Source organism: Tamandua tetradactyla, chromosome 13 (assembly GCF_023851605.1).
Source record: "Tamandua tetradactyla isolate mTamTet1 chromosome 13, mTamTet1.pri, whole genome shotgun sequence".
Lineage (NCBI taxonomy): Eukaryota > Metazoa > Chordata > Mammalia > Pilosa > Myrmecophagidae > Tamandua > Tamandua tetradactyla.
Window position 1 is genome coordinate 82,339,909 of NC_135339.1, and position 15,495 is coordinate 82,355,403.

The following is a 15,495-nucleotide window of genomic DNA, read 5'->3' on the forward strand; positions in this document are numbered from 1 at the left end:
ATACTGATATTTCCTTAAGTCTCCAGTGTATTGGAACAGCTAGAAGTAAATACTGAAATTGTGGAACGGCAGCCCACACCATACTTTGAAATTTATCACTTTTCTGCATATATGTTGTATTTCAGAATAAAAAATGTTTAAAAACATCTCCTGGTAGCTGCACCTAAGTCAAGAGCCAAGTTAGACCTCTACAAAGCAGATTCAGATAGTGACTCACTAACGCTTAGAGGACGAGATGCATGCTGCTCCACTCAAGTGATCACCAACCAAACACAATTCTCTCTCAATGACTCCTTTTACAAAGTGTTTTTTAGATGTCTGACGTAGTTAAGTCCTAAATAATGAGAATTACACATACCTCACTAAATATGTACATGTAATTCTTACCGAGCTACAACAAGCAACTGGTGGAGATCATCAGCAGTGATACTCTGGGGATCATTCTTGCGCATTTCCACAAAGTCATCTTCGACGGCCTTTATCAAAAGAGTAAATGTACTTTAAAACTGCTCCTTATGAGAAAATGACATTCGCCTTTTTGAAAGGAAAGGAAGAGTTACATGGGATATCCCTTCAATGGTATAAAAGTGAAGATATCAATCCAGCCTCTTGGACAAATGAGATAATATGGATGGGAAGGAATGAGAACCAAAATTTTAACATATATATAAATGTTACTGATGAAAGTACAAAGGAACAAAACTCAGATCCACTTAAGCAGGCCAAGCAAACAGATATAAATCAGCAACTTGCACAGCAAATATGCCTTTAAACAAACACAGGAATAACATCAGTAAAAATGTCAGAGTAAGGACCTCTGAAAATGTTCTCTTCCATAAAAACAAAAACATTGGCAAAAAGTGTCAGAATCAATGTTTTAAAAACTCTGGAAATTGACAAGGTAAAGTGTCAATGGCTAAGAGAATCCAAACAGAGTCTAGAGGTTATCCTGGAGGTTATTCTTACGCATTAAATAGGTATCATTTTTATAGTTTAAGATGTGTTAGAGAGGCTAGAGGAAGTGCCTGAAACTGTAGAGCTGTGTTCCAGTAGCCATGTTTCTTGAAGATGACTATAATGATAGAGCTTTCGCAATGTGACTGTAATTGTGAAAACCTTGGTGTGATGCTTCTTTTATCTACCTTATGGACAGAAGAATAAAACATGGATTAAAGATAAATAATAGGGGGAACAAATGTTAAAATAAATTTAATAGATTGAAATGCTAGTGATCAATGAAAGGGAGGGGTAAGGAGTATGGTATGTAAGAATTTTTTTTCTGGTTTTACTTCTTTTTCTGAATTGATGCAAATGTTCTAAGAAATGTTAATGATGAATATACAACCATGCCATTAAAGAAAAAAAAAAAAAACCTCTGGGAATTATCCAGAGGCTGGCAATAATCTAAGGAGTGCTTATTCAAGAAAAACTGCTAAATTCTATTAAGAAAAGTGAGTTCTGTGGCATTTTAAGTCACCATATTCCAATCCCTGCAGTAGAACTGAACCACAGCCCCTGGAATCACACTGAAAATTTTCAGTCACTGGAGGGGTGGGATTGAGGTTGGACTTCCTTCTAATCCTGTTTCCCAAAGACTTGTTATCATTTGACCTTTCTGGTGGTTCCCTGAAAGACCCCACTTGGAAGACTACTTTTAACTGCCTCAGAATTTGCCCAGTGTGAACAGACTTTTCCTCCTGGGAAGCATATCAAAAACAAGTTTATATATAAAAAATTAAGTCAAAATGGACCAATAACCTAAAGGTAAGACCTAAAACCACAAAACTCAGAAGAAAACACAGGGGATAATCTTTATGACCTTGGACTAGGTAATGATTTCTTAGATAACAATACCAAAAGCATGAGCAACAACAGAAAAAAAATAGATAAATCAACTTCATTAAAATTTAAAACATTTGTGTCAATGACATCAAGATGGTGAAAAGACAATACAGAATGGAAGCTATATACAGAAAAAAGTTTTAATATATAATAACGCCTACAACTCAACAACAAAAGACAACCCATTTTTTTAAATGGGCACAGGACTTGAAATAGATATTTCCCCAAAGAAGATATACAACTGGCCAATAAATACAAGTAAAAATGTTCAACATTATTAGCTATTAAGGAAAAGCACATCACAAGACACCACTTTGGATCCACTAGTATGGCTATTCAATTAAAAAAACAAAAAAAACTCCCACAAAACAATAGCATAGATGCTGAAAATATGAACCCTAATACATTGTTGGTAGAAAATGTAAAATGGTAAGGCCACTGTGGAAGAGTTCGGCGGTTCTTCAAAAATGTTAAACATAGAATTACTCTATAACCTGGCAATTCTACTTCTAGGTATTTACCCAAAATGACAGAAAACAAGGTTTTGACCAGATGCATGTACACCAATGTACGCAGCACCATTATTCACAAAAGCCAGAAGCTAGAAACTACCCAAGTTTCCACCAGTAGATGAATGGATAAACAAAATGTGGTATGTATGAAATGCAGAGGGGCCAGCCCCTTACAACATGAAAAAGTTAAAGTGGCCATAGCCCAAATATCCCTAAAGTGTGGGAGAAAGATCAAAGGTGAGGGGAGTTATACAGAGAAGGTCATGTTTAACAAATGAGGATGACTCCTGAATCATTACACCGAAACTTCTTTTAGCCTCCAGTACCTTAGAGCAGCTAGAAATAAAAACCTAAATTGTGGAATTCTAACCCATACCAAACTCTGAAATCTGTTCTACAACTAATTGTTAGATGTACTTTGAAATTTATTGCTTTTATATATGTATGTTATTTAAAGAGAAGTAGGAGTATAACAGAAGATAGGAGTTAACACAAGAGTATGAGTCCTGAATCATTACACTGATATTTTTGTTGGTTTCCAGTGTCTTGGAGAAGCTCGAAGAAAAAATGAAAAATCGTGGAACTAAAACCCCTACTAAACTTTAGACTGTTCTATAACTACTTGTTAAATGTACTTGAAAAAAAAAAGGAATGAAATTCTGATACATGCGCCAGCATGGCTGAACTTTGAAAATATTATGTTGAGTGAAAAAGCCAGATAAAAAAGGACAAATGTACTATTTCATTTATATGAAATATCTAGAATAAGCAAATTCATAGAGACATAATGTAGATTAGAAGTTACCAAGGAGGGTAGTGGAAAACAGGGAATTACTGCTTATGGGTACAGATTCTATTTGGAGTGATGCAAAAGTTATGGTAATGGATGGTAGTAATAGTAGCACTGAAATGCACATTTAAAAATGGTTAGATAGGAGATTTGTATATATGTTAACACAATAAGAATTTTTTAAAAAACAATAAAAAACAGTTGTTCATCATATTGGCTGCCTGAAGCACTGGTTAACAGTTGGTGTACAATAGTTTAACTAAACCCTTACAAGGAAAAGTTGGAGAATGACACGTCCATAGGAGACTGAGGGTTTAAAAGGCCACTCATACACAGCGCTGTGTGCATGCTCAGGAAAGACCTGAGAAGGCCTTAAGTGTTCAACCTCTGTAATCTTGATGCTCTGTGTTAAGGAGGAATAAACTATTTGGCTAAGTGTTGAAGGCACGCCCTAACATGCATACAGAGCCCCTCTGCATGTGTATGTGTATACAGAGCATAGATTGGGAGATGCTTTGCTTCCAGGCACCTAAAGAAATTTCCATCCTATCATTAACTGACCATTAAGCTAACCGAGCAGAAACTGCATTGGGTATACACAACAAAGAATATAGACTTGACAGAATCCAGAAAAGTCACTAACAGCAACAACTGGAAACCCTGGGGAGGGGGTAAATCTGATTTCCCAGATGAGTGGCCATGTTGTATTTTTCTAAATGTCAAGTTTTCAACCAAAAAAATGAGACATGCAAAGAAAAAATATTGCCCATATACTGGAAAAAAAGACAATCATCAGAACCTTGCCCTGAGGAAATCTAAAATACTGAACTCACTATACAAAGACTTTAGTCAGCTATTTTAAATACATTCAAAGAACTGAAGGAAACCATATAAAAAGAACTAAAGGAGGGTATGAGAACAATATCTCATCAAATCAATGTCAATCAATAGATAGGAATTATAAAAAAGAAGCAAATATTTTTGTATATATGTTATTTTTCACAAAAAAGAAAAAAAAATTGATTGTGATGATAAAAAAATATCTGTTCCTCCTAGCCTCCTATATTCCAGAGCAGCTAGAAGGCAAAATCTGAGATGATGGTATGGCAAACTCTGGGATCTATCCTGTAACTATTTGAGGAGTGCTTTGAAAACTACTGGTTTTTTCTTTCTTTGCTTTGTATTTTTGTTATATTATACAATTTAAAAAGTTAAAAAAAAAAAAGAACAAATAGAAATTCTGCAGTTGAAAAATACAACTGAAACAAATTTACTAGAGGATCTTAACAGCAGGTTTGGGCAGGCAGAAGAATCAGCAAACTTGAAGATAGGTCATAACTGAGATTTAGAAAATCTCTTTTAAGTAAAGAAAAAAGAAGAAAAATGAACAAAGCCTCAAAGACCTGTGGGGCATCACCGACACATGCATAATGGGAGTCCTAGAGGGAAGAGAGAATAGAGAGAGGGGTAGACGGAGTATCTGAAGAAACAGCCCCACTTCCCAAATTTGATGAAAAACATTAACCTCCATATCCAAGAAGTTCAACAAATTTCAAGTAGGATTAATTCAGAGATCCACACTTGGTCATATCATAAACTAGTGAAAATCACAAAGAGACACTCTTGAAAGCAGCAAGACCCAAATGACTCGATAAATGAGGGAGGCCAGAAAGCAGTAGGAAGACATATTCAATGTGCTGAAAGAAAAAGCCTATAAAACAAGAATTTTATAACTAGCAAAACTACTCTTCAAAAACAAAGGAGAAATTAAGACGTGTCCAGGTAAATAACATGAGAGAACTTGTCACTAGCAGATCTGTCCTACAAGAAATACTAAGGAAGAACTTCAGCCTGAAATGAACAAACATTAGACAGTAATACTTCAAATCTGTATGATCAAATAAATAACTGTGATAAAGACATTAACTTGAATTAGTATGGCAAAATAAAGAGCTCTTGTAAAGGTATGTTACCTATAATTTTATAAAATAAACATAGGTATATAAAAGACAGTGTAAATGTCTTTTTTCTTTTAACTCTTGTTCTGTGATATAAAAGACAACTGCATAAAGCAATAATTATAAATTGACATTGATGGGCAGAGAACGTATAAAGATTTTATTTGTATGACAACAGCACAAAGGAGAGAAGGAATGGAACCATATAAGGGCAAAGTTTTGTATACTATTGTAATTCATCATGACTTTTATCATTCAAGGCATACTGACTTCATAAAGAAAGTAAAAGACAAACCTACAGAATTTGGAGAAAATATTTGAACATAGTAAGGGTTTAATATCCAGAATATATAAAGAAATCTTACAATGCAATGACTCAATTAAAAGATGGACAAAAGACCTGAATAGACATTTCTGCAAAGATGTACTCCAAATGGCCAATAAGCACATGAAAAAATGTTCACCATCATCACCATCAGGGGAAGTGATGCAAATCAAAACCACAATGAGATAACCATTTCACACCCACTAGAAAGACTACTGTGAAAAAAAATGGGAAATAAGAACTGAAGAGGATGTAGAAAAACAGGAATACTTGTTCACTGCTGGTGCATATGTAAAATGGTGCAACAGCTGGGGAAAACAGATTAGTAGTTCCTCAGAAAAGCTAAAGATAGAATTACCATATGAACTGGCAAACCCATGTCTAGATATACCCCAAAAAAACGGAAAGCTGGGACTCAAATATTTACACACCAGTATTCATAGTGGTATTATTCTTATTGTTAAAAGATGGAAGCAACCCAGAGTGTTCATCAAAGTGAATGGATAAACAAAATGTGGATTATACCTACAATGGAATGTTATTCAGCCATAAAAAGGAATGCAGTTCTGATATATATGCTACAACATGAATAAATGTTGAATGAAATAAGCCACACATAAAAAGACAATGTGTGATCTCACTGATAAATAATGAGAATAAGCAAGTTCATAAGGTCAGAATCTAAAATATAGTTTACCAGGGGCTGGGGTGGGGGAAGTAGGGAATTGGGAGTTAGTAATTAATTGGTACAGAGTTTCTATTTGGGGCAATGGGAAAGTTTTGGCAGTGATGCTAGCATAGCACTGTAAATGTTAATTAACACCAGTGAATTTTGAACATGATCAAAAGGGTAAATTTTGATTGCATATGTAGAATAGAATGATTTCTAAATGTTGTGTTAATTTCTTTTTATTCTTTAATTAATAAAAAAAAGAAAAAAAAGGGTAAATTTTTGGTTGCACATATGTTACTAGAATAAAAAATTACTACATAAAATTACACAATCTGTGAACACTAATGTAAACTGTGAACTATAAAGTATAATTATAACAATACTGTTTCAATTGTAACAGGTACCACAGTAAGGCAAAGTGTTAATAATAGGGAAAATTGTATGTATGTGAAGGAATATATGGCTTTTTTAAAAACTTCCAACTTCTCTAATAAACAAAAGGCAAAACCAAATACTTTTGTAATTAAATTGGTATTATCCTAACTGGACCGTTAAGATGCTGAATGTAATCCCCAGGACAAGCATTAAGAAAATAACTAAAAAAATATATATCATAAAAAGAAATTAAATTGGTACACCAGAAAATAACTATTTAAAACAAAAGAAGGGTTCTTGCCTGACATGCTAGGGACCCGGGTTCAATTCCTGAAACCTGCCCAGGTCAAAAAAAAGGGGTATAGGTGGGGGGAAATGATGCCTTAAAAAAAAAAAAAAGTACAAATTGAAAAGAAAAGAAAAAGCTAAATAAATAAATAAAATAAAAGACGTCAATAACAGAGAAGCAGAGAGCTAAAGAGACCCAGGACATACAGAAAACAAATAGTGAAATTATGTCATCAGTAATTACAGTGAATGTAAATCCTTTACTTTAACCCAAATGTACCTTGGTTATCTCATCAGATATGCTGTAATCCAGGAATCTCAAAAGGGTCAAATAAATGCGGAATTTATTCAGTACAGAAGGCAGCACCGCTGAGAGAAGGCTATTCATGTACTCCTCCATGTTTGGTGGAATTATCTGTGGTTGTAAGTGAATCTGGCAGTCTGCCTGGAAGGAGAAATTGTACATGGTGTTTTCCAGGTTTCTAAAGTAATCTATATTTTTCAGGATGATATATCATCTCTCGCAGCATTACAGGGGAATTAGGAATATCATTTTTATTGGGAGGGATCAGTTTTTGTGTTGATTTACATATACTGTAAACACCTCAACAATAATTACAAAATTTAACGTTTTCTTGGTCATTTATATTTTCTTAGTAAAATCAATAAGCATATAAAAAAGGTACCCAACCTCTAGAAAGCAGTTTATTAAAATGTTTTTGATGTTTCCTTAATTATGGTATATGAATGGCATTTCTAGAAACCACATAAAGCAAATCAGTTTCTCATGGGAAATTTAACAATGGGCCATTTCATTCTTAACCAGGCTGTGTTTTTCATAAATCAAAGGTGAACACCATTATACAGAAAAAGTGAACACCTTTTAATAACTGGGATTATTTCTCATCATCTTACTCAGAATTAAAAGTTCCCTGAGATTAGACACGCCACTCTGATAATTTACCAATTTCACCACAAAGCATAAAAATACTTAGGTGATTAGGGACATTTTAAAAAGAACTCTAATATATTTCTCACATAATTTAAGATTGGCAAAAAACAGTGGGATAAAGCAGGAAGAACAGAGGTTTGGGTGTTAAAGAGGTAATTTATAGACAGTTTCTACATCCTATGCCTAGATATGGTAGCTTCTGATGTCAAAAGCTTTTGCTTGGATTGTGACTTGCTGATATCTGGTTATTGGTGGATGTAAGGTTTTCATCCCAAGACAGGCACAAAATAATTGATAGTATTAATATTCCCTTATTAATAATGAGCTGCCAATATTTTTAAACAAATGTAACTAACAGCAAACAGCACCAAGAAACAAAACAAAAATGTAGGTACAGTATCTTTCACATGTAACCTCCCTCCATTTAAAAATGACTCATCATACCGGGAGGAGTGATCTCCCTTCAGAAGTAATGAAAACATTAATATTGCAAGGGAATTCCATCTGGTGGTAACTGAAGTCATAATCCACCTTCTGCCAAGTTATCAGGTTGCTCAGGGCAGTCACATTATGAACACCTAGAAAAGTTAGAGAATAATTTTTTGGTCATTTGACTTTAATCACCTAAGCAAATTAGTTTTGATGACACTGATTATAAGACATGAGGTATCTGCTGCTTTAATAAAGAATATGAGGCAATGTCCAATTTACTCCTCTATCACTAAGTCAAGCTAGAACTTTTGGGGGCCAAGACTCCCCACTCCCAAATCTAATACCCAGCACTGAGCATTGAGTAACTTATAAAATAAGTTCCCAATAATATGATTACTTTTGAGGTGGTGAATTCACAGGGCTAAAATCTATGGTAGGACTAAGACCATTTGTATCCACAGATAAGCTTACTGAATTTTACTGATTTTATACTCAACTTTGCCAATAAATTTACAAGTCTACATTATTTTTTCTTTGTTTCTTATCAGCAAAGTGTCTTAATTCTCCCATTTCAGTACTGATAAAGCAATATGCTTTCTCATAAATTTATATGCTCCATGATTGAAGCTAATTCAAACTATCTGCTCTACTAAATATTTTTCTCAGATACTCTGAAAAATTTTTTTAAATCCCACAATGGGGGATAAAAAAAATATTTTATTAAAATCCTTCCTACAGGGTGGGCCACAGTGGCTCAGCAGGTAAGAGTGCTTGCCTGCCATGCCTGAGGACCTGGGTTCGATTCCCAGTGCCTGCCCATGTAAAAAAAAAAAAAAAAAAAAAAAAAAAATCCTTCCTACACTTCTCTTATTTAATATATAACTAAAGGCACAACTTCATCCCTTTTCAGCCTTCAAAAGACCTCATGATGCTGCTTACTTGTTCCACTGTACTATTTTCATAAAACTGACAAAACATGGGTTGGTGTACACAAGTTAATTAGTTTATAATACATACTTAATCAAGCCTATATCCTAAATATTAGTTTAATATGAATTTGTCTTTGTCCACAGAAATTCTATTAAAAAGTCATTCTTAGATTGGCTTTAACTGGAGGTTAGAAATGGAGGGAAACATCTACATACACACCTGGGGTGTCGAGCTGCCCCTGCTCCAGAAGAGTTTCATCAATTACAAGAGAAGTATTATTGGGCAGCTGGAGGAGTCCGCTAACCAAGCGATTGGCTGTATAGTCTTTGTGGGGAATGAATTTCAAATGGTTCATGTTCTCTATAGTCATCTGCAGACGAAAAGACTGCAAGAGAGAAAGTTTTTTTTTTTAATGAACAAGGAACTAATAACTTGCCTGCTTTAAGGCAATTTGTATTTTGGGGTAAATACTGTATTTCATATGGAAAGAATGACCTAACAAGTTTCCCCTTGAGTAGAGTCTCAGGTATCTAGAACCTAAATACGAATTTCACTGATTCTGTGAGTTGATTTGCACACGCCTGTTTTCAATCTTAAAGAATAATTTTATTTTTACAAGTAAAACAAATGTAGACAACTGAGATATTTATATATATAAAACATCCCTAAGCTCTACTTCTTTAACCTACACAGGCTAGACAAAACAGAAAAGAAAATATTTTACCCATTAAAAGAAAGAAGGAAAAGGGCTCAGTTTAATTTTCCTTTTCAATACTTAAAATTACACCCATTCATCAACAGATTGCTTAACTCAGGCCATCCCGACTACAGCTGACGTCTCACCCAGGGTTAACAGAGTAAAGTATCTGCTAAACTATCTGCATATCTGCATGCCCTCCCACCTCCCTGAGACACCACTCAAACACCCTCTTCACTCTGCTGAGTGTACCAGTCCACTCGTTCTACACTCTAGCCTAATGACAAGTATGTGTGGCAGGAGTGCAGAGAGAGATTGGGAGAAGCTTGTTGAGGTTTTTTTAAGATACACTGCCAAAATCCAAGGAGTTTCCTATTTTGGCAAGCGTCAAAAAGAAGCAGGGCCTGTCAAATCAAAAGATGGCTTGGCCCCCTACCCCAATCAAGATGATGGAGTAAGAAGCTTCAAGGCTCCAGCCCCCCAGAGAAGTTTTGAACAACCAGTAAGAACTGGCAGACATATTTTTCAAAGCTCCAGAAAACAGTTAAAGGACTGGAATAACAGGGCAACTGCCAAATCAAGAAAAAGGCTATTTAAAAGCAGGAGAATCTGTAGAGCCCTGGTTGGCCCCTCAACTGGAAAGAGCAGAGTAATGTTTGTACATATACCGGGAGCATGCATTCTATCTGGTGGTGGCCTGCTGCATTTTAAAAGAGCTTTTCTATAGAATACAGAAGAGAAATGTTGTGCTGCCTGGTACAAGGGATTGCTGGCTGTGGGACATAAAATGTAGTACTCCGCACCGTGAGGAAAGCATTTTCTAGGGCAGGAAGGGACATATGTATCCATCTAATTGAGAATTCCTAGGGCCACACAAAGCATGCCTAGGATAAAGAGGCATAGGCAGAAAGCATTAGGGGGACTCATTACATAAGCCATTCTCTAAACTCACTGTATGCTTAAACCCTGATAGAGAGCACGAGCACAGGTAAATCTGCAAAGACTGGGAAAGGTGTTTTATTTTTTCCTTCTTCTTTCTTTCTTTTTGTTAGCTTCTGGCAATCAAGGAAAGTTCTGTCATAACACTAGGTGGATACAAGCTTAAAGAACAGACACCATGGTCTAAATTCCAGCAATAATGTACTAAAATATCACAATGTCTAGGTTTCAACAAAAACATTAAAAAATAAAAAGTAAGTGATGGCCCAGGTAAAGGAGAAGAGTAAAGTATTAGAAGCCATTGAGGAGGACCAGACCTGGGGCATACCAAAGACTTTTAAAAAATGGCCCTAGTATGTTCAAAGACTAAAGGAAATCAGGAAAATGATGGGTGAACACAAAAAGAGTATCAGTAGAGAGGTGGAAATTATGAAAAGGAATCAATCAAAGCTGAAGACCACAGTAACAGAAATTAAAACTTCCCCAGAGGATTTTAACAGCAGACTGGAGCTAGCAGAAGAAAGAACTGTGAACTTCAAGACAAGCTAATGAAATCATCCAGTCTGGAAAGAAGAAAGAATGGAGAAAAACGAGCAGAGCCTAAGACAGCCATGGGACACACCATCAAGCATAAAAACATATGCATCATGGGAATCCTAGAAGGAGAGAAAAGAGAGAAAGGAGCAGAGAAAATATTCAAAGAAATAACAGCCGAAAACTTCCCCAATTTAAAGACATGAACACTCAACAAAGTCCACACAGGATAAAACCAAATAGATCCATGATTGTGCCATGTTATAATCAAACTGTTAAATGTCAAACATAGAGAAGTTTGAAAGCCACAAGAGAGGAGAAATGTGTCACATACAAAAGGGTCTCAATAAGACTAACTACCTATTTCTCATGGGGAACCAGTGAGGCAAGAAGGTGGGAAACCATTTAAAGTGCTGAAAGCAAAACATTTATATCCAGCAAAACTGTGTTTCAAAAAATGAGGGAGAGATTAAGACATTCCCAGATAAATCAAAGCCGAGGGAGTTTATCACCCCAGACTGGCCCTACAAGAGAGGCTAAAGACAATTCTGCAGGTCAAAAGGAAAGGACAGTAGACAATAGATCAATGCCACATGAAAACATTGAGATCTCTAGTAAGGATAACAACAAGGGTAAATATAAATTCCAGTACTATTATATTTTTAATGTGTAACACTTTTTACTTCCTACAGGATCTAAAAGGCAAATGCATAAAATATAACCAGAAATCTGTGGTTTGGGACTCAATGTATAAACAAGTAGTCTGTGATAAGATCTACATAAAGGTGGGGGGAAGGAAGGGTACAGAAACAGTCTGTATATGCTACTGAAATTGGTATCAAAGAAAATAAACTTGATACATTTAGTAGGATGTTAAATTTAAACCCTTTGATGACTGCAAGGAGAATACGGGAACTCACAGAGACAGCTTGCCAAGGGTGGGGGGAAAGGGGAATGGGAATTTAATGCAGAATGGGAACAGGGATTCCGTTTGCATAGATGGGAAGGTTTAATAATGGACGGTGGTAAGGGTACACACTGAATGTGATTAATCCCACTCAATGGTTATGCCTGGGAGTTGAAATGGGAAAGTATATGTTCCCAAAATAAAAAAAAGAAATCGTAACTAAAGAGACAATGACAATAAAAGGTAAACATGATCCTGGATGGGATCTAACAAAGGAGCACAGAAAGTACAAAAGGGCATTGTTGAGGCATATAGAAAAAAAAAATGGAAATAGAGAATATAAGCTTTATAGCAATGTTAAATTTCTTGAACTTGATAACTTTATTTAAGGTGGTTATATAAATGAATTAATTATTTTAGGAAATGCACATTGAGTTCAATGAGTATGATGTACACCACCTACATTTAAGTGTTCAGAAAAATGGATTCATGAATAGAGAAATGGATAGACTAATGTAAATATAGAATGATATGACAAATGAGGCAAAACGTTAAAATTGATGGTTCCAGGTATCTGAAGGTATAGGGATACTGGAGTTCTCCGTATGGGATTTGTAATTTTTTTTAAGCTGTCCTATAAGTTTGAAAGTATTTCAAAATAAAAGGTTTAAAATTAAAAACAAAAAGTGTCTATGAGGAGAATCTAGCCTAGGCTCTACCATATACATGTAAGGAAGTCTCTCACACCTCATTAATCTGCTGTGTAAACTAAATGAAATGAAAGACACAAATGTTTAGAAGTCACAGTGCTAGCTAGACATAATTATAAGGGAATGCACAATGTTAAAAATGAAAAGAAAGGGTGGGCCGCAGTGGCTCAGTGGCAGAGTTCTCACCTGCCATGACGAAGACCGGGGTTTGATTCCCGGTGCCTGCTCATGTTAAAAGAAAAAAAAAAGAAGACGACAAACCTACTGCAAAGTGATATAAAATAAAAAAGGACCAAAAAGAAATATTTACTCTGCTATAACCTTTAGAATCTTCCGAGGTAACTCCTTCACAGTTAAAAATATAATTCATGTCCAAAATATGTGCTACTTAAACCTTGGACTCCTAAGCAGTGCATGGCCCTGGGCTGTCTCTCTCCGGCCTCACCTCCCACCGTTCCCAACAGTGCTCATTCCATGCAGAACACACTGGCCTCTCTGCCTCTAGTTCCCTGAAAGTGCCAAGCACACCACAGCGTCTGGGCCTTGGCACTTGTTCTCTCTGACGAGGACGAACACTCTGACCCAGGTATCCATTTATCATGCTCTTGTACTTCCATCAGGCTTCTCCTTGATAACCCCTTGATGACCACCCTTCTCAGCGTGGCTTTCTCTGGCCACGCTATATCAACAGCCCCACCTTGGCCTGCTGCCAGCTTGATTGTTCTTCATGGCACATAACATGACTTAACATGTATATATTTAGTTATCTGTCTATATTCCACCATAAAAAGTTCAACTCCACAAAAGCAAAGGATTTGACTAATTCAGCAATATCTAAATGTGGTTCACAGAACATGAGGAAGTAACCACAACCCTTTTATTGGGTCCATGAGGTCAAATCATACATGGGTAAAAGATCTATTCAATGTGCAAGACAAACCAATGGTACATGAAAAATTAATTAAAATAATTTCAGATTCCACACTTCAACTATCCTCTAAGAAACTGCCGTGTGAACAGTTTTGATCTAGTATCAAAGATCAAAGATTAGAAAAGGCTATTAAAACACTCCTGCTTTTGCCAACTACTTTTCCAACATAAGGCCAGCTTTCTTTCATATACTTCAATCAAAACATCATATTAGAACAGACTGAATGCAGAAACAAATTTGAGAATCCAACTGTCTTCTATCAGGCTAGACACTAAAGAGATTTGCAAAAATGTAAAACAATGCCTTGTTCATTACCAGTATTTTTTGTATGGGAAAATAGTTGTTTTTCATAAAAAAAAATACCATTTATGTCTGTATGTAATTGGTTTATTACTTTTAATAAATAAATTAATGTTTTAAAATCTTTTGTTTTAATTTATGGTAAACTAATGATAAATATAACCCACATAAACAACAGCTCTTTAGGAGTCCTCAAACAATTTTTAAGAGTGAAAATGGGTCACCCCCCAAAAAAAGTATGAGAACTGATGGTCTATTTGGTCCACTGCTGTTTCCTGAGGGCCGGGAACAATCCCTAGCATTTGACAGGCACTCCATAAATATTGGTTAAATAAATAATCATTTCAAATGTCTTAAGTATCTCAGTAAGAGCTAATTAGCATTTCCAGTCATACTACCCATCAGAAGCAATCCCCCGTTCCTAAGATATTCTCAACACAAAGAGTCCATTCCAGATGCCCTTGCAAATAAAGGTAACTCCACTTTTCAAATTAGAGTTAAAATGAGGTAATGAAGATAAAGATCTTTATTACCTTAGCTAAAATAATTCCATCCCTATAATTCAGAGTTTATATTTAAAATTTTAATGCACACTAAGAAGTCCAAATTTCACAAATATATGGGCATCAATAGATTGTACAATTTTAAGGGAGTTACTGCAATCATGATAATTATTAGGATTTCAGAAATGTGTGTTCAGACAATAAAAGAAAGGTGAAATGATTAGGGGAGAGTACCTTTTAAATGAGGGATCAACTGTTTCCCCTTAAAAGCAATCTATTCACAGCTCAAAGTTAAATATGTAGGTTGCATGAAGGAAAACTAGATGGGTTTTTAAAGTGTGCTAAGGTTTATAAAATATATTTATAATGCTCTTACTGCTGGAACAAGATGCTGAATAATTCGATATAAGTGTTCTGTAAAGGTGCTATTCCGTGGGCAACCACTCAAGTTAACGGTAAATTTTCCTAGGGGAAGAACATCTCTTCTTGTATATCTGGAAAAAAAAAAATAAATGAGTAAGGTACCAAATTATTCCCACCAAGAAGCAAATGAACAACTTAGCTTAATATTGTCATTAAAAATAAGGCAGAACAAAGCAAGGAAAAAAAAGAAAAAAGGCAGGTAATAGTCTGACCAGTTGTTTATCAAAATGACAGCATTAAAAACAACAGCCAATACAGAGAAGTGCTGACCATGTGCCAGGATTCTTCTGAGTGCTTAAATGCTTTCTTGTTTAATTCCCAAAACTCTGAGATAGGTATGATTAGCTCTGTTTTAAAGATGAGAAACCAGAGGCACAGAAATTTAAGGCACATACTTGTCACACAACCAGGAAGTAGAAGAGCTAGGATTCGACCCAGGTAGTTTGGTTCCAGAATCTGTACCCTCAATCCTTA

General features: G+C 35.5%; 2 protein-coding genes across 7 annotated transcripts in view; one reads left to right on the forward strand and one right to left on the reverse strand.

Moving 5' to 3' along the window:
• INPP5F (inositol polyphosphate-5-phosphatase F) overlaps positions 1-15,495 on the forward strand; it is a 162,254-nt gene that overhangs the window by 142,866 nt on the left and 3,893 nt on the right. The window contains exon 22 of one of the 2 annotated variants that reach the window (XM_077126195.1): positions 2,356-2,701. The exons of the other annotated variant lie outside the window; for it this stretch is intronic. Within the exon in view, the coding sequence (XP_076982310.1) occupies positions 2,356-2,472 (117 nt within the window). The 3' untranslated portion in view covers positions 2,473-2,701. Of the gene's footprint in view, positions 1-2,355; positions 2,702-15,495 lie in introns of those variants that run through there. 2 annotated transcript variants of the gene reach the window in all.
• MCMBP (minichromosome maintenance complex binding protein) overlaps positions 1-15,495 on the reverse strand; it is a 69,988-nt gene that overhangs the window by 7,632 nt on the left and 46,861 nt on the right. For all 5 annotated transcript variants that reach the window (XM_077126204.1, XM_077126205.1, XM_077126207.1 and 2 more), the window contains 5 exons: positions 14,975-15,092; positions 9,297-9,462; positions 8,160-8,293; positions 7,044-7,208; positions 388-476 (listed from right to left, as the gene is read on the reverse strand). In XM_077126204.1, coding sequence (XP_076982319.1) covers positions 388-476; positions 7,044-7,208; positions 8,160-8,293; positions 9,297-9,462; positions 14,975-15,092 — 672 coding nt within the window. The remainder of the gene's footprint in view (positions 1-387; positions 477-7,043; positions 7,209-8,159; positions 8,294-9,296; positions 9,463-14,974; positions 15,093-15,495) is intronic.